Source organism: Aspergillus pseudodeflectus (genome assembly GCF_044049435.1).
Source record: "Aspergillus pseudodeflectus strain CBS 756.74 chromosome Unknown BJX68scaffold_17, whole genome shotgun sequence".
In the NCBI taxonomy this organism is placed as follows: Eukaryota; Fungi; Ascomycota; class Eurotiomycetes; order Eurotiales; family Aspergillaceae; genus Aspergillus; species Aspergillus pseudodeflectus.
The window spans coordinates 157,365-182,188 of record NW_027263793.1 but is presented as its reverse complement, the minus strand read 5'-3'; the positions used below and the strand labels follow the sequence as shown (position 1 = coordinate 182,188).

Here is a 24,824-nt window from a genome sequence, read left to right as displayed (position 1 = left end):
CTCCTTTAACCAATAAATTGTCTCCGCCGGTCCAACTAGGAACCTACATTGTGTACATTTGACCCTAAGTTCTGCGTCATCAGGACGCCGTTGGCAGCCTGTTAGATTACACACTAACTCCTTTAGAATAACCAAACACAGGAACCTCTCTGGTGCGGCGCTAGTATTGCAGAACGTAAAGTGGCAGTGGCTTGCTTAGCAAGCGCAAAGTGTGAGTCCTAATCAGCTTCCTATCGCGCCTCTATTGGCGTTGACAGCTATGGCAAGCCTCCGCGTCCTCCTGCTTCTGCGCCTGCTCCTGCTCCTGCTCCTCTCGCCAGGCTGGCCCCGGTCCCCGTAAGTGAACTTCTCCACTTGGAAACCTGTTGGTCCTCTAGTGGCATGCCAACAACGTTAACAAGTCTTCTAGAGCTTGTCTCAGTGAGCCGATCAAGCATATTCTATATTACTGTGCTCCCATATCTGCTCCCCGTTTGACGACTCTGGGTGGTGGAGTTCTTTGGATATTTTCTCCGTAGGCTACCCGCATGAACTCACTGAAACACATTTCTGCTGCTAAGGAGATGTTTCATGTTTGCCCAAGCGCTATGGCAAACTGTCACAGATATAAGGCATCATACAATACCTCATAGACGGCCCTTTACTGGGAAAGCTTCTGCGTCTCCCGGATTCGCAGGCGGCAGCGCCGGCAGAGGGAGATCCAATTCTCTTGCGGCCTTCTTCGCAGCCCAGAAACCCGTTACAAAAGCGAGTGCTAGGCCGCCTGCATATCCTAAATTACTAAACCCGCCCGCATCGACACCGGCGACCAGAAGGCCAGGGATTCTAGTATCATCCGCAGTCAGGGCGTAGCCCTCCCGGTCGATTTTTATGCCACCGTAGGTAAATGTGATGCTGTAAATATTTGTTAGTATTGAAGTCGGGACAGTTCAATGGTTGGCGGTTGGTTGTTCTTACGACGGCTGCACTTCCATTGCGTAGAATGGTCCTTCCCCTTCTACCAATGGGCCAGGAGGCGCTCCTCCTCTACCAACAGGAGCGTCCAGCGCCAACCCCGGTTCCCCTTGTCGGACCACCCGGTCGTACTCGTCAATGGTTCTCATGGCGCCAGCCCTGTCGGCGCCCCAACCGGCGAGGACATCAACGAGTTCACCGAGTGTGGAAGCGGTGCCGGCATTGCATCCGTGCTCGCGAGCTTTCTGTAGACGATCGATATCGCCTGCATTGGGGAACAGGGATGATACGCAGTGCTGCTGGCGTGTTTTCTCGCTAAACCCAGGGTATGCGTACGTCAGTCCAACTGGGCATCGCACTTGGGGGGATCGTGGGAGACACGAACTTGAATATCAGGAACCCTCGCCGTTTCTCTTGCTTTGCGAGGTATTGGTTGATGATCTCGTCGCCGGTAGTTTCATCAGCGAAGCGCCGCCCGGCCTCGTTGAGCAGCAGGCAGTATTTACTCTCTGGGGCAGTGTCAGATTAAAGCTCTGTGAACAATAGGGATTCTCCATTCGCAAGGTAACCTACGGTATTGCGCCAGGGGGAGGTAGTCCTTGGGGTCTACCTGGTCCGCGCTGAGCGGTGCAGCCATCAGGTGCCCATAATAGGTGTTCATCCCCCTACTCGTCGCCGCTCCAACCGCGACCGCGAGATTGAGTCCGTCACCCACGGAGCCCTTGTTCGAACGCACGAAGATGTTGTCCGCGCCCTGGCCGAGGTATTGCGACGTCAGGCTGGATGATCCCTGGAAACCGCCCGTGGCTAAGACGACCATCCGTGCTGTGACCTGGCAGTATGTCGCGGGCTCCTGAGGATAGGAGGCGGCTCCGCGACGAACAATAGCACCCGTGATGCGCGAGCCTGGGACCCCCGGGGCTTTCTGCATAAGTTTGACGACTGCGCTGTTTGTCCAGATCTCGGATCCGGTGTTGCTGGACTGGATTCGACGGCGATGTAGGCTGTGGAGGTGCGGGACCTTGATTGGGAAGCCGATTCCTGCGCATGAAGTGTTAGCATTGGTATTGTTTAGAAATGCCGTAGAAATAAAAGTGTACCGATTGTCATGATTCCGTCAAACCGCGGCGCCGTAGGGACCTGATTCTCGCGCATCCATTGCACGGCACGTAGATAATCGTCTAGCCAAGCGCGTTGCAAGCGGGGATCTCCATCCGGGACCCAGGATCTGAGTTTCTCGTAGGTCTGAGGGCCCCAGCTGGCTAGGTGTCAGCGGGAGGTCGTGAGGGAGGATGAAGACTGCGTGTTACATACAACATGCCTGCCGAGTAGTTGGACGAGCCGCCGACGGTGCTTTGCTTCTCAACGACCAGCACTCGAGCTCCGGATTGCGCTGCGAAGGAGGCACATGCCATCCCCGACATTCCCCCGCCGCATACCAGAACGTCGACGTTGATGGATTGCATCTCGAGTAGAAACTTAGTCTCGTGCTAGTTTTGTTGTCTGAAATACTCTTTGGCATACAAATCTGGGGGTTGTCGTTATAAAACTATATATGCGCAAGCCCATACATATGGCCCAACTAGTCATTTCATCCGGCGCATAAATTAAATGACCGGGTGGGCCAGGACCGGCATATCGAGTGGGGTAGCATCCATAGCACTCCTCTCATTCGTTGACCTTTCTAACTGCCTTGTTACATACACTCATTTTCTTATTGTTTGTTTTATTTAACCGGCGACGTTGGCGAGGATGCCTCAGGCCCCTTTGTCCTCGTCCGCACAGAACTGTTCTCCGCAACTTTCTCCAACTCGACACTCACTGCCTCCTCATCGCGCCCTCTGAACTGAGATGTTATCTCCAGCGCGTAGAGACAGCACCCCTCAGGGACGACCCCGTCCGGGAGCCGCGCTCGCTTGCGAGGCGTGCCGGAAGCTCAAGGTACCTACCTCTCTTTCCCCCTTCCTTCAGCGTAGGCCGCTAACGACGCCACAGATGAAATGCATACGACCTGCGCCGCAGAGCGACAACAATCCACAGTGTGAACCATGCGACCGGTGTAAACGGACTAATCGGCTCTGCAAGATTCCCGAGTCGCGACCACTGGGTAGGAGGCCGGGCTCTTTGGGCCGGTATCGCGGGCTGCACAAGGCATACCGGAAGCTACAGGAAGAGGCGAAGAAGGCGAGCCCTTCGCATGGATTCGACAATTGGTTTCAATCCCTCGCTACACCGACGAGTATGGAGATGGGTGTTCAGTCTTTCTTGACGGATGAGCCGACGGGTCGTCATCCGCGACCCCGTAAAGCAAGTTACGACCGCGCGGCCCCTGGGACTTCCTTTCTAGGGCCCGAAGTGACGACACCTGAGATAGAGGTCCAGAGTGACCATCCAGAAATCCCGGACGATTGTAGTGAACCGGCGCACGAAACCATGAGCAACCCGCTTGCACTTTTGGCGTACGCGTCTGACGCAGCTCGAGCATCAGAGCAAAGCCCCGCGTCAGTAAATACCTCGGCAAGCCCAACATCGAGGAGACAAAGCGCAGCTCACCGTTTACTACATCGCCCCGGCTACGTTTCTTTGGGGCTGCAGCTGGACCGAGCCAGTCTCGTGCAAGGCCTGGATGCCTTGTTCACCGGTGTTGACACAGGAAAGCAGTCCTTCGATTATTTCAAACGGAGGCGTGTATGCAATCGCGACGCGAGACCTGATCTTGATCCGGTAGAACTGGGGCTCGTTACGATGGAAGATGCAAACTACTTATTCCCCATGTAGGTATTCGTCCCATGTTGTCCAAGCCTAAGCTAATCCGCTCAGATATTTCGCACGCCTGCACCCAGTCAACGGAATCCTAGACCCAATACTCCATACCCCGGAATTCGTGCGCGCGCGGTCCTCCCTGCTCTTTACGTGGATCCTCGCTCTCACAGCCCAGTTTGATCACGCCGCGGCGGCCATGGCCGAGCGCTTGCGACTGCACGGCGAGAAGTTGTCCAGGTACGTGCATACGTGCGGGTACAAGTCGGTCGAAATCGTGCAGGGGTATTACATCTCACTTCTTTCAGCTACGCCAGCGAAGACGCTGGCCGAGGAGCGCTCCTGGCTATATACGATGTACGCGATTGGCGTTGCGACGGACTTGGGATTGGATCAAGACCAAGGATCTGGACCGGGCGCCCATTCTCGAATCTCTCGGGCGCATCGTAATTATGAGTTACAATCACTACATTCCGGTGCTGAAGACGTACCTGGACAGGCGTACGAAGGACTTTTCACAGAAGAGACTGTCCATCAAGAGAGGCTGCGTCGAAATCGCGAAAGAACCTGGCTCCGGATCCTCCTGTGGGAACGAGCGAACAGCGCCGCATGCGGCCGGATCCAGAGTTTCCCAGAAAGCAGCTTGACGCGATCTATCGAGACCTGGTGGCTGCACCCACTGGCGGATATGACGGATAGATATACGAGTGCATTTATCATCCTGCGCAAGAAGCTCGCGTCGCTGCAACTGGAATTGAAACAACAAGCCGGGGTTCCCCAATCTAACCCCCATTGGACTTTAGAACTCGTTGATGCTTCGCTCCAGGACTGGTGTAATACGTGGCTTTCAAAGGCCAGCGACTACGCTACCTCTGCTCCATCGCCTGAACAAGTCTCGATGATTTTTCTGTACTACGTCTACGAGCATGGGCGCCTTTGGACTCTGTCGCTAGCATTGAGCGAGTCGATTTCACGCGACCGAGATCTAGACGCCATCCGACAAGATTGCTTTGAGAGTGCCGTTCATTGCTGCGAAACAGCCGTCTGGGACTTACATGCTCTGGGAGAGCCATTGTACTGCATGCTGGCTCCAACCTGGGCGATGATCGCATACGCCGCGGTCCTAACGCTCAAATTATTCCCCACCCTATACGGGTCCAGAACTGGCAGTGACGTCGAGCTCATTGCGCTGTTGAGCCAGGTAGCCCTGCAGCTCCAGCGCGCTGGGACGACGCCACCTCATCGCTTTGGCATCGCGGCGCTGTTGGGACAACATCTGATGATGATCCTACGGACGAGAGCCCTTGATCTGAGAGAGCCAAAGCCATCCCATACTGGGGGCCGTGTCCCGCGTCACAGGGCATCGGAATGGCAATCTACCCCATCTGCGCTGGGGCAGGGGAATCCGCTTGTGTCTGATTGGGACCCGTTTCGGACACCCGCGATATCAGACCAGAATGATGTCGCGGGCGGTGGATTCGATGACCTCTTTGGAGAGATATTTGGGCCTGTCTTTGGTGATTTGCCTTAGGGGTGTAATAGAATATAATACCACTTCTTCTAAACAGATATGGGAGCCTGGAGCGATTATCCGGGTTTGCAGGGTGGTGGAGACGTGGAGAAGCGACCCCCAATATGAGCGCTCCGGTGCATAAAAGAAAGGACCGGGTGTGATGACAATGCGGGGTCTGGCTGAACGCTCACCCCGGAGTTTAGATATTAGGGATCAAGCATCTGGTGCAGGTTATGACAAAGCAAATACCTACCTCATCACCATGGCGAAACAGCTATCATCCCCTCTCCCCAACGAGTTTGGCATCGCCACACTCTCCCTCGGCAACTGGCGACACCACCGTCTCCAACCGCGCCTCGAAGCAGCCGCGAAAGCGGGATACAAGTGGGTCGACCTCTTCGACGAGTGCTGGGCCGCGTATCTCGAAGAGCACGGCCTCCCAGGCGACGAACTATGGGAATCCACACCGTCCAATCTCCAAGTCGCGCGCAAGCTCGGCGACCTGGTCAAGTCCCTTGGGATGCGCATCGCATGCACGCAGCCACTACGCAAGATCGAGGGGATTAAGGACCCCATCGAGCGCCGCGAGACACTCGACCTCGTCGCGAAGCGGTTCCCTTTCATGCGCGCGTTCGACACGGACCTTGTCTTCATGTGCGCCAGCATCCGCGCCGACAGCGGCGCCACGACCGATCTGCAGACGGTCGCGAGGGATCTGGCTGAGCTGGGCGATATGGCAGCGGCGTATGCAGAGGCCGACGGCGGGCCGATGCTGAAGATCGGATACGAGGGGCTATCGTGGGCGACGCGCAACAATACCTGGTCGTCATCGTGGGAGGCAGTGCGATTCACGAACCGCGCCAATGTCGGGCTTGTCATCGACGCGTTCAACGTCCTGGCTGTGGAATTCGCGGACCCGCATAATCCGGCAGGCCATGGGCGGTTGCTACCCACGCTGCAGGAGTCCGTTGAGGTCCTCACGGCCTCCCTTTCGGCCTTGGTCGCGACTGTGCCGGGAGATCGCATCTTTTTCTTCCAATGTGGCGATGCGGAGCTTGTTGATCCAGCGGTTATCCGACCACCTGGACCGGATACCCCTGCTCTTCTACCGTGGTCGCGAGGCCATCGTCTGTTTCCACTTGAACAGGCTCGCGGTGGGTATATGCCGGTGGAGTTGGTTGCGGCGGCGGTGCTTGCCACTGGATATAAGGGGCCCATCTCGTTGGAGGTCTTCAATCATTCTTTGAACCAGGCTGGAGGGAATGTTCCAGGGGGGCACGCAACGCGTGGCCTAGCCAGCTTACAGAAGCTCGTCACTATTGCAACGAAGCTGCCGCCGTTCTGGAGAGGTAGAGGAGAGGCGAAAGAAGCGGTTGATATGGTTGTTCGGCGGTTGCAACCAAGCACGTCTCAGTTATAAATGTATTCCAAAAGGGTAGCAGAACTCGGTTGCATATATCCAACCCTCTACAAATCGGCCAACCTTTCAAGCTCCTTCGCAATTACATCCAGTAGAATCTCCTCACTCCCACTACTAACCACTAGCACTGGCACATCACGGCTACTCTGCTCCACGCGCCACCTTAACTTCTACGTTACTGCCTTCGGACGATACCGTGCCAATCAATCAGCGGGGTCCTTGAATTAGAAAGAATCGCTTTCGCCCTCTACTTATTGTCTCTGGATATATCTAATATAAGTACCAAGGGTGATGGGATGGGGAAGCATGCAAGTCAGAATCCCTGCCTCGGTCCTAGACTGCAGGGGGTCATCAGGAATTACGGAAATGTTCTAATTTGGCTCGAGTGTCTTCACAAAGGATGCGATCAGTTCAGAACTAATGCTGATCTAGGCTTGTAGGAAGAGAGAGGGTGGTGCACTATGGATCCCAATGTTGGAACGACAGAATACGGGATGTCCAGAGATCGCTCCAAATCTAATCAGATACCAGGACAGTGTAGACCATGGTTCCTTAAAGATCAGATTATTTCGACTGTAGTCTAGACTAGTTAGAATTACGTTTTGATTATACTACCACTAGAACTATTAATAGCAAAATTACTAGTGCTGGCTATTTCTATAATATTTTTAATATTAATAACTAGAATGCCTATTTCCTATTACTCTAAGTATATCACCTGCTTCTTAGTTCTATAAAATTATTAAATAACTTTTAATAATCCTTAAGTTCTTTAAACTCTATTTATACTTCTAAAGTTAAGGGTCTCTTCCTATCCCTTATTCTTAATAGTTATTAACATAAGTTATGGCTATTAACTATAAAGACTATAGGCTAAATAAGGCCGGGCTCTATACTACCTTACTTAAACACAAAGTAGCTAATACCCAAAAGACTAAAAAAGTAGTAAAAAGTATTAAATAGGATCCTAGTATATCACTACTACGTCCTCGCGATGTGGCCGACGCGTTGGAACGAGCAGATCGACAACGACTGGAACTCGCAGGGATCGGTTGCTTCTGGCAGGTCTTCAAAATACCCGATACCGGCCTTGTAATCAAGCGCGCAGATGATCATCCTTTAACTGGCAACCTAGAGCCATCAGAAAAGCGCATCTACCAGCGACTGGGTCATCACCCCCGTATCCTGCGATATTATAGAGAATACCAACAGGGCAATGGCCTCCCCGAGGGACTTGTGTTCCAGTACCACGAATCTGGAACTCTGGCGGACAACCTTGGCTTTTCGAAATACCAGAAACAACGACTGCAGTAAGACGTCTTCATATGATTTCAAGGTGAAAATAGTGCTAACCTGCACCAGATGGCCGGTCTAAAGCGCCGAAGCGCTTCGTTTCAACCACTCCAAGAATGTGATTCACAGCGACATTGGGAGTCACAACTTTCGACGGCAGCCTGGTGCTCGTTGGCTTTGGCGGCTCGAAGATTGATGACACCATACCTAAAGAGGCTTATTCGTCTCGATATGCTCGGCCTGGTTGCGGGGATGATTCCACTGAGATAGACGATACCTTTGCTCTGGGAACTCTTATATACGAGATCACTGTCGGTCATCGAATGTACAGCGACCAAACCGGCCTAGAGGTTATGAGATTGGTGCGGCGGAAGGAGTTTCCGAACCTGGACAACCTTGACCCAAAGGTACGGAGTGTGATTGAAAAATGTTGGTCCAGTAAGTATCGGTCGGCAGAAGAAGTTATATTTGACTTGAACTGTATACCCTCACACACATGTTGACTTGCCCTACATTCACATGTTACAGAGTCTGCAGGAACTGGTTCGCGAATGAAGTCTGGTTCTTAGCTTTTGCACGATAACTTGCGTTGTTCCGATACCCGGAAGAGGTTCACCGTCAGGATGCCCAGCCATCTTCTAGGACGAGCTAGGAACAGGCAGTATCTTTCGACTAAAGCAGGGGCGATCTTAATGAGGGCGCCTAGGTCATCAGTTCTATACAACAAGAACTTGAACGCATCTACTCACCCAAGCCTAAACGACATGCATCAGACGGTTGGATGCTACCCAAGGAATACTATTCTTAAAGGAGCTATGGGAGATGCACATATAGATATTTTCTTTTCTGGTACTAGTGATAATGATGTTTACCTGCCCTTCTGTTGCACCTTGGCGCCTTGGTCGGGATCATCAGGACAAATACCATGTGGGACAAGCCATGCAGCCTAGCTGCAGGATCAAAGATTTGTCAGCAGAAACGCCCATCTAGCGCCCGTCAGCTCGTCTCTACTCCATCACCTTTGATGAACCAAGCAATGGCAGATCACGAGTGCCGCAACGCGGCCCATCAAGCGAAGAAGGCCAGCCTTGCATGCGAGAAGTGCCGCATCCTCAAGGTCAAATGTATTCGTGTCGAGGGGCAACCTTGTACAAAGTAAGTCGCTCAGACCAAGCTACCACCCCTAGATACGACTAACATCTGCAGATGCTCGCGATCAAACTCTGAGTGTATAGTTCCTGAGCCAAAGCAGCAAGTCCGTACTCGGCGAGCCAAGCCGTAAGTGGATTATGCCGTCAGATGTCGCGATGGCGCTGACTCGTCCCAGACGCTTAGCGGATCTCGAATCCAAGCTTACCGATATCCTTGGATTACTTTCAGGCTCGAATACGTCCTCTAGCGGGGATCAGAGCTTCAATGTCCCTGATGTCGATCTCCCCGGTATCGATATACATGTAGGGAGCGACTTAGCCGACTGGCTTCGATATGAGAACCCCACGGTTTCTGAGATGATTCAACCTTCCCTGCCTGCTGAGGATGCCCTTAATACCGAACACGGAACCCTGACTTCATCTGCAGCTCTTGGGAATTTTGACTCGGCATGGATCACCGACCTGGGACTAAGTCCGGCCGTCCTCCCGCATCTCTTGGACAACTTCCGGCGCATGTCCGCGTACTTTCCATTCGTGCGACTTCCCGAGAATCTCACTGCGGGGTCAATGGTCAATGATCGACCATTTCTGTTGCTTGCATCCGTGACAAATGGTTCATCGCGATACCGCCATTTACAAGGCGCCTTGATCGAGAAATTCAAGGAAGCCCTCAGCCAAAGTCTGATTTTAGCAGGAGAAAAAGACTTGGACCTCCTCCAGGGGCTTCTCCTGCACCTTGCCTGGTACGATGTTTCTCTTGTATTCAGCCGTACTGTTGGACCGTATGAGACCGCTTTCAGAGAGCTGATCTGTCGAATCCCAGGTTTCATTTCCACTTCAACCCCTGGAGCCCTCAGACATACCGATACCTACAAATCGCAATCAGTATGGTGGTCGACCTCGGTCTAGATAAAATGGTTTCAGATATGATGGACGGATCCACCGAATGCGACGACGCATACAGTCGGGACGCATGTCGCGCATATTTGGGCTGCTATTATATCTCCAGCGTGTAGGTCCATGTTTCATTTGATTGGAAGGGGCTAACTGGTGTTTAGCATATCAACATCCAATGGCAAGCCCAACAACCTCTCCCTTTCCAATGAGATGCTGCACGCTGCCAGAATATTACAGCGGACGCGGGAATTCGAGACGGACAACCTGATATACCCACTTGTACAACTTCAGCACCTCGTTGAAAGGATTTGCGAGACTTATCGATTCGAGAAAAGCCAGCCATCACGCTCCCGGCTTCCAACTCATGCTGGGCTATTTGCGAGGGAGCTTGGGGAATGGTGGTCAGCCGTACCAGCGGACTTGCGGGAAAATGGTATGGTTGCGTTATGATCAAGAATGATTAACTGACCGAGCATACAGCGCTTTTGCTAAGCGGCTACCATGCGACAAAAGTCAGGATTTACGATATGGGCCTGGCCTACAATTACGGAGACGCACGGGGAGCCCCGGGCACCTTGCAAAACTCAGCTACGTTACCTTTGTGCCCAATGCTCATCAACAACCTGGTCCAATGTGTTGAATACACCAAGGAATATCTCGACCTTTTCTTCGCGATTCCCGAAAACAAGTACACCAGCCTTTCGTTCTGCATATGGTACAAGATTATTATAGCGATATTCGTCTTATACAGACTCTCCACTGGGGTTTCCGAGATTCCCGAATGGGATGTGAGTCTCACACATCAGACACTCGATGTCGAGGGATATCTCGGTCGGATATCATCTCACCTGGAGTGCCTTCGGAAGGATGTGCAAGCACCGAACCAGACTCTGTTTGCAATGATCCCTGAGATTATCGGGAGCGTGAGGAGATCCTATGAAATGGCGAGAGGAGGCTATCGACAGGCTCTTGATGCCCGGCATCCACACCAGTCTTTTTCACCCCCTGCTTCTTCTGCTCGGGGACGGTACCGTTGTCCGGGCATGAGGAATTTGAAACGACCTACAAGAGCGACTGTTACGGAGGAATCTACACTTCAAAGCGCTGTCACTGCGGAGATCCAGATGATTGAGAACGAGCTGCTCTGGAGTGAGCTTTTGGTGGCGGATGCATTCTCTACCACCACAAGTGCCACTCTAATCACCAACTAAAGTCTGCCAAATTTACCACATATCAAGGCTCTAGTTTCGCTCAAGATGACACGGATCTTGAAGATCAGGCCAAGCCTTAATTGCAACGCCTTGACACTGGGGCCACCGCTCAGGGGAAAACATGAGTAGAAACCTTCTTCCCCTCCGCATCAAACCTCTCAGGAAAGACCGTAAAGAGCCCATCCTGATCCCTCGGCTCATAGTCCAAACTCCTACAGGCCTCCCTAAGCACCTCGAGCCCGTAATTCTCCTTGACCCAATGCGCAACCATATCCATCCCCGCAACCGCCCCGCTGCCCGTCCAGATGTTCCCGTCGACAATCCACTTTTTCGCCTTTGTCCACTTCACCTTGGGGTACGCTTTGGCGACCCAGTCGAACTCGAGGTTATTCACCGTTGCGTTCCTGCCGTCCAAGACGCCCGTTGCGGCCGCGACGGCCGAACCCGTGCAGGTCGTGAAGAGCAGTTTCCCGCTCGCGACATGGCGCCGGATGAGATCCTGCAGCTTCGGCGGGAGGTGCGTATACTCTGGGCTATCGCCGCCGACGATGAGGATATCCAGAGGCGGGACGTCGTCGGCGGTGATGGTGGGCACGATGGTGATGGTGCTGGTGAGGAGCTTGACGGGGTCGAGGGTCTCGCCGATGTGGTGGAAGACGATCTCGGGGGCTTTGGCGATGGTGTTGGGGTCCACGGGCGTGTAGTTGCTGATTCCGTTGAGCAGGTATTTGGAGGACGAGTTGAGCACGTCGCAGGGGCCGATGATGTCGATGGCTTGGTAGTCGAAGACTAGGGTGCCGATTTGGAGAGGGGACATTTTGGTGATTTATTTTGGTTCTGAATGGAATGCTTTGGGATGTTCTTGAGTGTTGTGAGATGATTTCTGTAGACATTGAGGTGTTCTTATATTCCAGTTCTGGCTCTGTCATAATCGCGCAGCGGGATCTGTTAGGGCTCCGTCCTCCGTGGTTGACTTGGCATGTGGGTGGACGACGGGCGAACTTCAGCCACCGTGTCCGTGATTTGATCCAATAGGCGACAACTACTACTTCACCATTATACCAGGTAAGGTATGATCTCTTGACTTTCTCGGCCCTTGCAGCGCCGATTCGGGCACTTCTCATCGCGATAGCCACAAGGGCGGTTCCGGTCCCGCCATGACCCCGCCACCCTCGTCGAGGAACATACATACGATGGCCTCGCTGTATAGTCTCGCAGTTCTCCGACGCTGATTGCACTTCGTCGGGGTGTGGGTCATGATAGGCAGATGAACCACGGCCTTTGAACTGGCAACCCTTAGATGAAGAGTCGAGTCACGACCGCTTCACGAACAACCATGGAAGAAACATACAGCACGTGCCCATCCCTGTTCAACTCTGATCTATTCTCTGGTAATTGAGCGGCACGAGCTAGGACTACGTATATCCTGCTCCTCAGGCAGACTAGCCATGCAGGACAAAATTTTGTGCTCCCATTTAAGGCCTGTTCAGCGTACTGGTATAGTACACACAGAAGAGTAAAGATTTCGCCAACGGCGTGTGTTGCACACTCTGTGCAGCTGCACGTTGCCCGGCGCGACCAGGTCGGGTCCGTCGCTCCTTCCTTCTCTAAAGAGTGTCGCACCTTCCTAGATAGCGACCAATGTCAGGTCGGCGAGGCAGGTGCGACCGATGCTGATAGCGACCTGGTACCTTCCTATCCTGGCAAAGACTCTAGTGCCTGGCCATATATAGCAGATCTCTCGTCATGTTACTCACCAGCTCAGCCCCAACGGTACTAGGTGCCTCACCGAGGAATATAGGAATATCTCTTAGAGAGAGCACCTATAGCGCGGCGACGCCACGCCCTGCGTCTTATCTGTTGTGCCTCACCGACACCACAAGTACTCTACTATTTGGAGAGGAAACGCCATAGGAATAAAGCACGGGTCTTGAGGAATACTAGATGGCAAGTGCTGTCTACTACGCAAACTACACAAGTGAACGGTATAGGGATCGCTTTCCTACTGCGCCACCAGATCCGAGACTTCGAGACGTCCGGACATCGCTCCGAGGCGACATGGGTATGGGACCAACAACTATGACCCAAGCATCCTTTGTGATGCTCTTTGTGCTGGTTGGTACGTTCATCGCCATCTGATGACTCTGAGTACTGAGTATCCGTTGTCGTTGATGGAGACAGGGGTACGCAGCCGGGATGTATGTACCCCCTTTTCGACGCCGACTATTGTTCAATATTGTGAATGCTAGCTCGATGGAGTTGACAGCTTCGTTGATCCCTTCCCCAGCGGCCGGCCCGGTGCATAGAATACGGGTTGCCGAGTTGAAGTGGCTGTGCTCAATACAGCGTGTAAACGACCCACAGGGCCACAGAGAAAGGGAAAATTCAGACCCGCTCCACGGCGCACGCTTGAGCTGGTTATTTAGCTGTTTCGATTCCCAATGGCGCCCGAAGCTGCGACTCTACGTCAGTGCGCGCTTCCCGCGAAGGACCTCACATCCCACCCGAAGGATGTCTCCCGAAAAGACCGGGGATGACAGCTCCGGCTTCGATACCGAGTCGGGCCTTGTTCCGATTCCCGAGGGACATGAGGATGTTGAGCTCGAGCTCGAGCGGATCAATACGTTTCGGCTTCAGCAGCAGGAGACCATCGGGTCGATGCGGAGCCGCGTACCGCGCGAGCAGTGGTTGCCCCTTGGTGCTGGGAAACCGCATCCGCCTGACTTACCTGATGTCGAAGGGTATATCGTCGAGTTCGAGGGGTCCGACGATCCCATGCATCCGCAGAATTGGCCGATGAAGAGGCGGTACGCCACCTCCCCTTGACGTCTTAGATTCGCCAGATTGTTAACAGCAGTATTAGGGTGATTCTGGGAAGTATACTGACCTTCGCTGCACTGGTAGCCGCCTACGCCAGCGCCGTCTTCGGCACCGCCACCCCCGGCGTGATGAGCGAATTTGGGTTCGGCAAGGAGGTCGCAGCTCTCGGGACGACACTATACGTCCTCGGATTCTCCGCCGGACCAACCATCTGGGCGCCTCTTTCAGAACTCATCGGGCGTCGATGGCCGCTATTGATCGGGACCCTCGGGTTCGACATTTTCATCCTGGCCACTGCTGCAGCAAAGGATACGCAGACGCTTATGATCACACGGTTCTTCTCAGGTCTGTTCGCTGCAAGTTTGATTGCTTTGGTCCCGGCTAGTCTTTCCGATATCTTCAACAGCAGCCACCGTGGTATTGCAATTGCGGTGTATACCATGTCCGTCTTTCTAGGCCCGTACACTGCTCCTTTCATTGGTGGATTCACAGCAGAGAGCTACCTTGGCTGGAGATGGACATTCTATATGCCCGCGATAGTCGGCTTCTTCGCACTCGCTCTGCTTCTAGTATTCGCGCAGGAAACATATGCTCCCGTCATCCTCGTGCAGAAAGCTGCCATCCTTCGCCGCCAGACGCGCAACTGGGGTATACATGCTCGCCAGGAAGAACTCGAAATCGATGTTCGCGAGCTCATCACGAAGAACTTTGCTCGTCCGTTCCGAATCCTCTTTACCGAGCCCATTGCGTTCCTTATCACTCTATACATGTCGTTTATATACGGGCTGTGCTATGCAATGCTGCAGGCGTATCCACTTGTCTTCCAGGGAGTGCACGGGATGGGATTAGGTACAAGCGGGCTACCATTTATTGGATTGATCATTGGCGAAGTTGCGGGTGCAGTCTTTGTCCTCTCGTTCTACGGCTCGTATACGAGGAAGCTGGCCGCGAATAACAACGTCCCGGTTCCGGAGTGGCGCCTGCCGCCGTGTATTGCTGGCGGAATCGCTTTTGCTGGAGGGTTATTCTGGTACGCATTCCCCTGTTCAAAAATACAGATTCATTTTTCGAATTTGAGACTCACAGTAACAGGTTCGGTTGGACCGGTCACACCTCCTCGATCCACTGGATGGCGCCCACAGCCTCCGGCGTGATGGTCGGCTTCGGCCTGACATCGATCTTCATGCAGGGCTTCAACTACCTCCTCGACTCGTATCTGAATTTGTACGTCTTTCCCCTCATTTACCCTATCACCCCGCTCAGACTGACCCAATACCCAGTGCTGCCTCCGCCTTTGCCGCAAACACCATGATGCGCTCCATGGTCGGCGCCTGCTTCCCCCTGTTCACTCGTCAAATGTTCAATAATCTCGGGATCCAGTGGGCGGGGACGCTCCTAGGCTGTATTGCGGCTGTCATGGTGCCTATTCCCCTGCTGTTTCTGGTGTATGGTCCGCGGCTGAGGTCAATGAGCCGGTTGGCGCCGTACGCGGATAAGCAGGCGTGATTCTAGACGTAGAATTGAGGATTGGGATGAGGGAAGTCCAAAAACTATATATAGAAAGGCTGGAATAATAAACACTTATCCGTGTCATGGCTAAGCATTTCCCCGCGAATGATTTACCCGGTTTACCCCAAGACCCCATTGCGTGTCCCACCATTCATCCCCCGCAGCCCCCCCAGATTCCACATTTCATCCAAATCTTCACCAAGTAGCCCAGCCATATTGAACACAGTGCAAAAACAATGCCCGAATTCGGCGTCGCAACCCTCTCCCTGGGCACAGCAACAGTCCACCCCCTCGAACCGCGCCTCCGCACCGCCGCAGCCCACGGCTACAAACACATCGACCTCTTCGACGAGTGCTGGGCTGGCTGTCTCCGCGAACACAACCTCCCCTCAGACCCCGATTCCCGATGGAAGCCTACAGAAGAAAACCTAGCCATCGCGCGGAAACTCGGCGAGCTCGTCTCGAGTCTCGGGATGAAGATCGCGTGTACCCAGCCCCTCCGTGAGATCGAGGGCTTGCTGGACCCTGTAGAGAGGGAAGCTGCGTTTGAGAGAGTCAAAGCGCGGTTCCCATTCATGCGTGCCTTTCGTACAGATCTCGTCTTCATGTGCGCGAATATCCGCGCAGATGAATCCGCAACGGATCATCTCGATACCGTCGTCAACGACCTTCGCGAACTAGGCGATGCGGCTGCAGAATACTCGGCTGCGGACGGAGGACCCATGCTGAGGATCGGATACGAGGGGCTCTCGTGGGCGAGAAGGAATACATGGAAGAGGACGTGGGAGGTTGTGCAGCGCGTGAACCGGGCGAATGTAGGCCTCGTCCTGGACGCGTTCAACATCCTTGCCGTGGAGTTCGCCAACCCATACAACCCCGATGGATCGGGCCGGGTTCATAGCGATCTGGACGTTGCGATGCGCGTCCTGAAATCCTCTATGACCGACCTCGTCCAGGCCGTCCCACCCGAGAAAATCTTCTTCTACCAGCTCGCCGACGCCCAACTCATGCACCCATCTGCATTCCCCAAACCTGCGGATCCCAAAATCCCCCCGCTCCTCCCCTGGTCGCGCGGGTATCGCCTCTTCCCCTGTGAGAAGGAAAGAGGCGGGTATCTGCCCGTTGAGATTGTTACGGCGGCGGTGTTGGCCACGGGGTATGGCGGGCCGCTGTCGCTGGAGGTGTTTAATCGGTCGCTTGATCAGAGCGGCCCACAAGTGGTTGAGGAGCATGCGACGAGGGGGCTTGTTGGGCTTGAGAGGTTGGTGGAGGAGGTACAGAGGGTGGAGCCGTTTTGGGAGAGGGGGAGGTTGTAGGCTGTATGATCTCGGACATGGATGCGACGGTGAATTAGAGTTGGGTTAAATGAGGTTGTGGGCCAGACTTCTAGTATGTATCACATTGGTTGCATGAAATGGTATCATATTAACCAAATAGAGATGAGGACAGCACCTCTAGCTGCAGGTCATGGGGAATTTATGGTTGGTTGCCTGGAACTAGTGAATTTGGTCGCGAATTCCAAGTCCTAGATGTCATATAGTGAGACACAGGTGATAGGAGGAAACTCATTTGTAAGATTCATAGCAATTATATAAATAGCAAATGCTGGGTATGGAGCGCAAAAGCAACATCACGCTAAGCGACAAGCTAGAGAACACAGAAGAATAAGCAAACGAGATCTAATCTATACAACCATGAGGACCTAGACACCCTCAGGCTTCGCTGCATCCTCTCGCCCCTTCACGTTCGACGCAGTCCCCGACGTGAACGCATCCTCGCAAGCCGGCCACTGAGTTGGCGTCTCCCAGTACTTTGTATGGTGCTTATTCTTATTCATGATGCCCGCAAGATCCAGCGGATCGATAAACGTCTCAAACTTTGACCTCGAATCCATCCACCCAGGTCCCATGCGCTCCGTGACACCGTCGAAATCGAGGTACCGCGTCTTGTCCCGCGGGAGGTAGCGGCCCGGGTGCATGAGGTTGATCCAGAATGTAAATAGAATCATTGGTGCTGCGTCAAAGGCGTACAGGAGCCATTCGTTGGTTTGGAAGTATTGGCATGTGGTGTTGCAGGAAATGTGAGGCGGGTCGATTGTATGGATTGCCTCGACGGCGCGGTAGAGGCAGCGGGCGAGAACCAGGGTTGAGGTTCCGTAAAGGGTGTAGAATACAAATCTGAGATTACGCGGGAGCATGTCTCGGGAGGCGCACTGGCGGTGGAGGGTCGCGACAATACCGACGAGGAAGACTTCGACAACGCACTGCAGGATCACGGATACTGCAATTAGGGTTGCGCCCGTGCGGTAGATCTCCGGTCGCTCAATGGCTGTCGCGATGCGCGCACCGCCTGCAGCTGTGAGACCTTCCACGACGATACCGATGTAGACAAAGAAGTAGATTGTGCGGTTGGGATTGAGCCAGGCGAACATGGGGATATAGTGCATTATCCGGCCGAGGAGATTGTATGCCGAGGCGGAGAAGATCGGCGGAGCGGCGTAGACGAAGACTGTACCGGCGATGTAGAGGTCGGTGTTTTGAGTGTTGTAGCTGGAGATGGCGCGCAGGACCCAGCCGATCACGTAGACGAGGGAGCCCCAGAACATCCAAAAGGTGATTTTCCAGAAGCGATAGCGGCTGATGGCATTTGATGTCAGTCATGTAAGCAGTGGGAAGAAGAAATTGTAGACATACCTATTCTGGTAGATGTGCATGCCCAATGACAGACTGAGCACGCTGGCAAAGACGATAGGCAGCACATGGCTGGCCTTGTACTCATAGACGCCTGTTTCACGGTCGTATGTGGGCATTTCGGGCCGTGGAGTGAGAAGGTAGAATAATCTTCAGCTGAGGTGGTGGTCTCGACTCATCTGGGGTGGAAGGCCTGTTATATGCCTGAGGTCTTCACGATCTGCATCTTAAGCGGTCTCCGCCATGTGGCCGTGTGTAGTATAAGGGCGGTCCATGACGCCAGAAGCGGTTAGAGATCAACAGCCCTGCGGCGCCGCAGACGTCGCGGTGGACGAGGGGCGACAAAGTGCTGACCGACATCAAAGGACAGCGCTGCACCAAGCCTGATAGAGTCTAGTACGGCGCTGGATCGCGCCCGAATCGGGTTGGCCGGGGCGCTCGCCAAGAGGGCGCAGCCGCATCAAAGATTCGTCCTCGCTGATGAACCAGCGTACCGATCGTTTCCCGTTCCGGAGGTATGGACCGCCGTGACGGGCCCCGAGGTTCCGACAATCGCGCATCGCAGCGATAATACAGAGGCCTCGCTCCTTTCGCGGGGCGAGGCTGAAGTCGAAGCTGAAGAGTCTGTCTAAGACGGAGCCTGAAACCTCAGGCCGTGAACAGTTTGCGGATCCAGCGCGCACCATTCGACCAAAACGGGCTTAGCGTCCCGATATAGATGGGCAAATCGCTGGCCTGTCCAGGACTGTGTTTGAGATATTCCAATATCAAATTCAACAGCGCGAGTATAAGTACAGACAGACGGGCACGGCAAGATGGGAGACGGCAATAAGCAAGAGGCCGCATCGCCTTTACCTAGACTATCACCATTCCTCATGGCGGACAACTCTCCTTCACTCATCCCCTTCCTGGGTGCGATGACAGCCGGTCAGGGGGACCAGGTATGTCTCAATTTCCCTTTAGGAGATAGTTGATGTGTATCATACTGATTCCGAACAGACGATGCGCTCGGACGGAAGCCCCATGGCTCCGTATCCCAATATCGAGGACATAGGATCTCAGGATCCGTACCCACCTCAGGCATATCACACTCAGAGGGCATCCCAATCCGTCCATGTTGACTTCACCAACTGGGCTCAGGGCTCTCTCAATGTCACTGACGTTGGCTCAACGGGTGCAGCCGTCTACACGATCACCCTGACCTCCCGGAGACAGCAGATGAAGTTCTTTCCCTCCGGGTCACAGAGCTACTTCGCAACCGTCGACCTGCGCACCATGGGTCCAACCGTGGAAGCCAACATTCACAACCACAATGTCAGTATTGGCGTCAAGTCACGGCTCAAGAAGGAAGGGGTGTATATCTCTCCGTCGTTGCAGGGTGCCACGCTAGTATGGAAGAGCCAGACCATGAAGGTGGTCGACCTTGAGCTGCGGGACGGAAACGGCATTCCGCTGGCGCAGTTCAACCCTCATCCATCCTGGTCGAGACTAAAGGCTGGTCGGTTGGATCTTTTCGGCCCCAGCGTAAGTAGCGGCACGCTCATGGAGGAGGTCATGGTGACTTGCTTTGCCTTGGTGTATACGACCATCATCGAGCAGGAAGCTGCTGCGGCCGGAGCGAGACGCGGAAGCTCGAGTCCGGGGTCTCTCTCACCTGTATGATGGTGTCAGTGTACGAGAAATTGTCTCTGGAGTTGGGCGAAGCAAACCTTGGGATATGGGGGCCAACCTAATGGTGTGTACTCGAAATGTTGTGTTCTTGGTCACTGGTGTTGTTTCACGACCTTGTCTTGAATCTGTTGTGATGAGTTCTGGCCTGTCTTAGACTTAACGAATCGGAAAGCAATTTCGGGTAAAATAGCATACTCTGACTTCAAACAAGCGCGAATCTGCCTTGAGGGGCCGAGAGATGAGAAGAGACAAACATCAACCGATAATTGGCAGAGACGCTGGCCAGTGACAGGTTGGACTGGGCGATCAACGGCTGGGCAGGGCTGCGCCTCGCCAAGCCTCAAAAGCTTGGCGGCCCCAGAGAATCTCCCCCGACGCGACGTCAACTAGTCTTCTCGATCTCACGGTTTCAGCTCTGCAACTCTCCCGATTCTGTGCCTTGGGCAGGGTCATACTCCTCGATTTGTTTGTTTCCTGTCAACTATGCCTGGTGTGCCCTCGGGAAGAGGATGCGACAACTGTCGCAAGTCAAAGAAGAAGGTACGTCATCGGATCAGGGGAGAACCCCACAACGGCCGACTCCGAAACTATCGTCTCCTGGTGCCACCGCTAACTTGGCTTTCTTGACTGCCACAGTGCGACGAGGTAAAGCCAATATGCACAAGATGCGCCCGCCGAGGACTCGAATGTATCGGAGCGGGGGAGAAGCGGTATAAGTTTATGGAAGACGGACCCACGGCTCTTGCTCGGAAGAGATCGCCGAACCGCAACAGCAAACCAGCGACCGAGAACAAGCCCACCCTCCTGGTCAAAACTGCGCCTAGCAATCATACAACCCTCCTCGGACAGGCTCTTGCCGACGCGATCTTGACAAAAGACCTAAGATACAATCTGCTATGGGCGTACGGGGGGTATTTACTCGCTGTACCGAGTCGGCTTGGGGTCAATGAGGCGCTGGATACCGCGGTCGATGCTCTGGTTACTGCGCACAGGACGTTTTCATCGCGCAAAGAGATTACCGTCACCTCTCTTACGAAATATTCTCGTGCTTTGACTGCCCTGCGGAGTTGCCTTGACAATCCGAAGACGGCGAGCTCGTCGGAGACGCTCTGTGCTGTGTCGCTGCTACTGGTCGTTCAAGTGAGACATTCTGCCTTTCAACGCGGACATGGATTAACGGCTCTAGCATATACACGGATACCAAGATATGCAATGGACAGGACACGCTGAGGGGGCTGCAAAGGTTTTGAAGGCGCGGAAGAGCTGCAAACCGAGGGATAACTTCGAGCGTATACTGCTACTATCCCTACGCGGTCCGGTTGTATGTACCCTGCTCATCACCTTGCTAGCTTATACTGACGCCCCCGCAGCTTTTTGAAGGCATCTTCAATCCCAACATCCAGTTCTCAGCAGAAGAATGGAAGGAGCTAGTAGAAAATGAGCTCGACACAGGCACGCCCGAAGGTACAATGCTTGCCCATCTCGCTCGCATTCCGGATATCCTGAACCGAGTAAGGACAAACACGAATGGGTACGTCGGCCTGTTAGAGCTTCAGACCGAATTAAAGGAGTTGTATACGAACACACGAGCCATCTGCAACGACTTTGCCACCGAACTGGCCGCGATCGAGGCGAATAAAAGTAGCAACCCATCGAAGCTCCCTCCAACGATTCTTCACGCACACGTCCAACGAATGTACGGCTTGTGCATTGCCATTACATTATACATGAACTATGTCCTTGCTGCTATACGCACGGTAGACCACTCTCTGGCTACGGACGCCACCTTTCTCGCCTTTGAGATGCTCAACATTGCGGAAAAGGCAGCGAAATACCGCCCGTTTGGTGCCGCATACGTTACCATCGGACTCCTCGCAGCATTGATGACGGTCAATAATGAGGCTTTGAAGACACTTCTCAAGGCCTCAATTATCGACTACCAACACGACTTTAGGCAGCCGCATCTGGATAGACTCACGATGGAAGACAACTTTCAGTGGCTGGATCCCTTCCGAACTCTCGATGTGCTAGCAAACTATGGCATTACGGACGACTGCTTGGAGACGGAGCAGAACGCAATGTATAATCCGTTGACGTCTGAATTGAATTATGGAGTTGATTCAGGGTCTGACTTCGCTCCCGAAATCACTCCCGAGTTTACGCCCAGTCTCGCGCCCGATTTCGCTGCGGAATTTCCTCCTGTTTTAACGCCGGACTCAACTTCGGAGATCCTTTCCGATACAAATTTTGAGCTTCCTGCTGACCTGACCTTGGAACTCACTTCTGAAATGAGCATTAAGTTAAGGGTATAAAGGATCTTTACAATTTAGCATACGTTAAACTTTGACATTATGCACATACTTCTTTGTACACATTTTGGATTTACTCCCCTTCTTACTACATAGACACGGATTTGGAATCTCACATTAAGCAATATTTTGGAGGGAGAATACCCTTCTCCGTCATCCTCATCGTTTTCTCTTATCTCTCAAGTCCCTCAATTTCCCGCGCAGTCTGCGATTGCGATACTGTCTCGGCGTGAGACCATCGTCATCAGAAACGCTCGTATCCGCACCCAACGACACCAAACAATCAAATGTCTTTCCCGACCATTCGAGCGCCGCCAAATGCAGCGGAGTCTTCCCAGCACCGTTCCGGGCGTCGATATCTACACCAGCCTTCCAAAGGCAATTTACTACCTCCTCGCCTCGATACGATGCGGAAGCAGCCGTATGCATCGCCGTCAACCCTTCTTTCTCGCTAGCCGCCTCGAGCTCAGCCCCGTGCTCAATCAGCAGCGCCACCGTCTCGACATGGCCATTCCTCGCCGCCTTGTGCAACGCCGTCCAGCCCTCCTCGTCCCTCTTGTTGAGCTCAGCCCCATACTCGATGAGCACCCTGCATACATCCACCCATCCATATCGTGCAGCAAAATGCAGTGAGGTGCCACCCTGGGCATAGAGCACTCCGCGCTGTCCCGGTACCCAACTGCATCGGTTCGCGACGATCATACCATTTATATCCACCCGAGCCGTCTCAATCAGCTCGCGCACAGTCCGTACCTGCCCGTGAACAATGGCGGATAGAAATGCTGTCTCTATGAGAGAGTCATCCTGCCCGAACTCAAAGTGCCACTCTATCAGCTGTAGCACGGCGTCGGGGTGGCCAACCGCAGCTTGTCTGTTGATGGAGAAGATGTGCTGCGTTCGTGTGCGTTGACTCCAGGAGCAGTGGGTTATTAGCAGGTCGATTGTTTCGGCGCTGCTCGATGATGATGCGGCGGTGGTGAAGGCGCGGGTGTAGTCGAGGGCGCTGAGGAGGGAGTGGGTTTTCGCGTAGGTGAGGATGAGGCGTACGATGGGTGCGTCTTTTGTGTCCACGGCTCGTTGTAGGATATCACCGTGTAGCCCTTGGGTCCCGGCGAAGCGAGAGAATGACTCTGGTGGCAGATGCGGGAGGATCATCGCCAGGGCATTGCTGTTCGACGATAGAACCATCGCATGGAGATACTCTCCCTCGTTATCCCCAATCACCCCACCACCTTCAAGTAACATGTTAAATGTCCCTTTATGGTGATGCACAGCTGCCTCATACATCGGCGTCTTTTTCCCCTCATCCGCCGCATTCGGATCCCATCCTGCGGCTAGTAGTTGTCGCACAATCACCTCAAAACCACGACTCGCCGCACGATGCAGCGCCGTAAATTCACCAGCCTTCTCCCTCCCCGGCTTCGCCCCCCGATGAAGCAAAAGCTCCACGACTTCGCCATGTCCATACTGCGCAGCAAGCTGAATCGCACTTTCACTCCGACAACTCCCACACCTCCCCTGCGCACCAGAGCCAGAAGCACAATCCTCGCACTGATACCTCAAATCCGCATCAAGCCCATTCTTCAACATCACCCGTACAACACTCACCCTCCCACCCGCCGCCGCATCAAGGAACGCGCCCATCCATTTTCCCCGTCTGTAGAGGTACGGCCAGAATGGTAAGTCTCGATACCGCGCAAGCAAGACCTCGATCGTCTCCGGATTCCCGGACCTTGCTGCTATTCGGATCGCGGGTGTGTGACCTGGACTCTCGACTCGGGCGCCGTGCCGCAGGAGTGCTTCGACGATGACGTTTTGGCTGTTTTCCGCTGCGTGGCGGAGGGCGAGGTCGAGGAAGTTTTGATAGATGAGTTTGGTGCTGCGGTGTTTTGATAGGAGCGAGAAGAGGAGGGGAATGTCGCCCCTGGCGGCAGGGGAGGATATGGCGAGGGAGGTGTTACTCATGGGTTTTCTCTTATTCTATCAAAGTCTTGGATAGTGAGTTGACATCGAGGGTTCTGACATTGCTACATCTGTTGGTTTAAGACTGTGTAAGAATTCCTCCTGACGAAACTGAAGGTAAGGTGACTGTGGCTATGGCTCGTATTCAGAATCCTGGGCATTTGGTCCAATGATCCATGCCAAACTATAAGCCAGGGTATAGTTATATTCTGTATAGCCATTAGGTCAACCCCAAGAACGACAGTTTAATGAAACTAGTGGTGCTTGAGCCAGTTGTTCTGCGACAACCCTAATAATCTCATCCAAAGACCGGGCAGTCACTCGCGGGAGCATCAGTATGACGAGACCGGAATTTAATTTACTAAAGTAAGGGACAATATCCCCTGTGAATTATTGGAGACGCTAGAGAGAGAGATCATGAACTTACGCAGAGAAAAGAATCCTAGCAGATGTTGAGGCTTCCAAGGACTCTTAGCCCTAAGTAATAGGATTCCCACAACTGGGTGTTATTTAAAACTTTGTTGGGACCTTTAGACTATAAGTAAGCATAGTTCTACTAGGGTGTTCTGACCTAGCAGGAATATTAAATGCATCCCGTTCTTGCTCATTGTATCCTCTTGCTGTAGAGACAGGTTGCCACGATATATAAGCGGACAATGCAAGG

The 24,824-nt window shown here is 53.5% G+C and overlaps 10 protein-coding genes across 10 annotated transcripts; 7 read left to right on the top strand and 3 right to left on the bottom strand.

Annotated features, from left to right (window-relative positions):
• Positions 1 to 626: 626 nt before the first annotated feature.
• Positions 627 to 2,420, bottom strand: BJX68DRAFT_254719 (FAD binding domain-containing protein; the record flags this gene model as incomplete). Its single annotated transcript, XM_071042924.1, has 6 exons — positions 627 to 894; positions 958 to 1,269; positions 1,340 to 1,463; positions 1,528 to 1,995; positions 2,055 to 2,212; positions 2,269 to 2,420. The coding sequence occupies 6 exons, from the start codon at positions 2,418 to 2,420 to the stop codon at positions 627 to 629; spliced, it is 1,482 nt and encodes a 493-aa protein (XP_070899966.1).
• Positions 2,421 to 2,723: 303 nt separating this feature from the next.
• On the top strand, positions 2,724 to 5,437 carry BJX68DRAFT_275171 (Zn(II)2Cys6 transcription factor). The gene is made up of 4 exons (XM_071047794.1): positions 2,724 to 2,895; positions 2,950 to 3,256; positions 3,302 to 3,728; positions 3,775 to 5,437. Exons 1-4 carry the CDS (start codon positions 2,806 to 2,808, stop codon positions 5,243 to 5,245), a joined length of 2,295 nt encoding a protein of 764 aa, XP_070899965.1. The 5' UTR covers positions 2,724 to 2,805; the 3' UTR covers positions 5,246 to 5,437.
• Positions 5,438 to 5,489: 52 nt separating this feature from the next.
• On the top strand, positions 5,490 to 6,647 carry BJX68DRAFT_254717 (sugar phosphate isomerase/epimerase family protein; the record flags this gene model as incomplete). The annotated part of the gene is made up of 1 exon (XM_071042923.1): positions 5,490 to 6,647. One exon carries the CDS (start codon positions 5,490 to 5,492, stop codon positions 6,645 to 6,647), a length of 1,158 nt encoding a protein of 385 aa, XP_070899964.1.
• Positions 6,648 to 8,976: 2,329 nt separating this feature from the next.
• BJX68DRAFT_265953 (uncharacterized protein) lies at positions 8,977 to 11,199 on the top strand (the record flags this gene model as incomplete). Its single annotated transcript, XM_071045361.1, has 6 exons — positions 8,977 to 9,095; positions 9,147 to 9,218; positions 9,268 to 9,834; positions 9,915 to 10,103; positions 10,150 to 10,421; positions 10,469 to 11,199. The coding sequence occupies 6 exons, from the start codon at positions 8,977 to 8,979 to the stop codon at positions 11,197 to 11,199; spliced, it is 1,950 nt and encodes a 649-aa protein (XP_070899963.1).
• BJX68DRAFT_65613 (DJ-1/PfpI family protein) lies at positions 11,104 to 12,060 on the bottom strand. Its single transcript, XM_071049570.1, has one exon. The coding sequence runs from the start codon at positions 12,014 to 12,016 to the stop codon at positions 11,309 to 11,311; it is 708 nt and encodes a 235-aa protein (XP_070899962.1). The 5' UTR covers positions 12,017 to 12,060; the 3' UTR covers positions 11,104 to 11,308.
• A 1,650-nt stretch (positions 12,061 to 13,710) lies between these two features.
• On the top strand, positions 13,711 to 15,525 carry BJX68DRAFT_254714 (MFS transporter; the record flags this gene model as incomplete). The annotated part of the gene is made up of 4 exons (XM_071042922.1): positions 13,711 to 14,006; positions 14,063 to 15,049; positions 15,112 to 15,243; positions 15,300 to 15,525. 4 exons carry the CDS (start codon positions 13,711 to 13,713, stop codon positions 15,523 to 15,525), a joined length of 1,641 nt encoding a protein of 546 aa, XP_070899961.1.
• Positions 15,526 to 15,764: 239 nt separating this feature from the next.
• Positions 15,765 to 16,844, top strand: BJX68DRAFT_265950 (sugar phosphate isomerase/epimerase family protein; the record flags this gene model as incomplete). The annotated part of the gene is made up of 1 exon (XM_071045360.1): positions 15,765 to 16,844. The coding sequence occupies one exon, from the start codon at positions 15,765 to 15,767 to the stop codon at positions 16,842 to 16,844; it is 1,080 nt and encodes a 359-aa protein (XP_070899960.1).
• Positions 16,845 to 17,135: 291 nt separating this feature from the next.
• On the bottom strand, positions 17,136 to 18,516 carry BJX68DRAFT_65609 (RTA1 like protein-domain-containing protein). Its single transcript, XM_071049569.1, has 2 exons — positions 18,222 to 18,516; positions 17,136 to 18,164 (listed from the first exon to the last, which is right to left on the bottom strand). Exons 1-2 carry the CDS (start codon positions 18,335 to 18,337, stop codon positions 17,231 to 17,233), a joined length of 1,050 nt encoding a protein of 349 aa, XP_070899959.1. The 5' UTR covers positions 18,338 to 18,516; the 3' UTR covers positions 17,136 to 17,230.
• Positions 18,517 to 18,990: 474 nt separating this feature from the next.
• On the top strand, positions 18,991 to 20,177 carry BJX68DRAFT_235538 (uncharacterized protein). Its single transcript, XM_071039891.1, has 3 exons — positions 18,991 to 19,872; positions 19,928 to 20,029; positions 20,085 to 20,177. Exons 1-3 carry the CDS (start codon positions 19,221 to 19,223, stop codon positions 20,087 to 20,089), a joined length of 759 nt encoding a protein of 252 aa, XP_070899958.1. The 5' UTR covers positions 18,991 to 19,220; the 3' UTR covers positions 20,090 to 20,177.
• A 195-nt stretch (positions 20,178 to 20,372) lies between these two features.
• On the top strand, positions 20,373 to 22,201 carry BJX68DRAFT_265946 (Zn(II)2Cys6 transcription factor domain-containing protein; the record flags this gene model as incomplete). The annotated part of the gene is made up of 4 exons (XM_071045359.1): positions 20,373 to 20,429; positions 20,526 to 21,029; positions 21,076 to 21,210; positions 21,260 to 22,201. 4 exons carry the CDS (start codon positions 20,373 to 20,375, stop codon positions 22,199 to 22,201), a joined length of 1,638 nt encoding a protein of 545 aa, XP_070899957.1.
• Positions 22,202 to 24,824: the final 2,623 nt, after the last annotated feature.

Bases quoted from the DNA above. Each gene is read 5' to 3' on its own strand.
- BJX68DRAFT_275171 (XM_071047794.1), top strand. From the start codon at position 2,806: ATGTTATCTCCAGCGCGTAGAGACAGCACCCCTCAGGGACGACCCCGT. The intron at 3,257-3,301 runs GTAAAGCAAGTT...CTTCCTTTCTAG, and splicing joins GGGTCGTCATCCGCGACCCC to GGCCCGAAGTGACGACACCT. The intron at 3,729-3,774 runs GTAGGTATTCGT...TAATCCGCTCAG, and splicing joins GCAAACTACTTATTCCCCAT to ATATTTCGCACGCCTGCACC.
- BJX68DRAFT_65613 (XM_071049570.1), bottom strand. From the start codon at position 12,016: ATGTCCCCTCTCCAAATCGGCACCCTAGTCTTCGACTACCAAGCCATC.
- BJX68DRAFT_65609 (XM_071049569.1), bottom strand. From the start codon at position 18,337: ATGCCCACATACGACCGTGAAACAGGCGTCTATGAGTACAAGGCCAGC. The intron at 18,165-18,221 runs GTATGTCTACAA...AAATGCCATCAG, and splicing joins ATGCACATCTACCAGAATAG to CCGCTATCGCTTCTGGAAAA.
- BJX68DRAFT_235538 (XM_071039891.1), top strand. From the start codon at position 19,221: ATGCGCTCGGACGGAAGCCCCATGGCTCCGTATCCCAATATCGAGGAC. The intron at 19,873-19,927 runs CTGTATGATGGT...GGCGAAGCAAAC, and splicing joins GAGTCCGGGGTCTCTCTCAC to CTTGGGATATGGGGGCCAAC.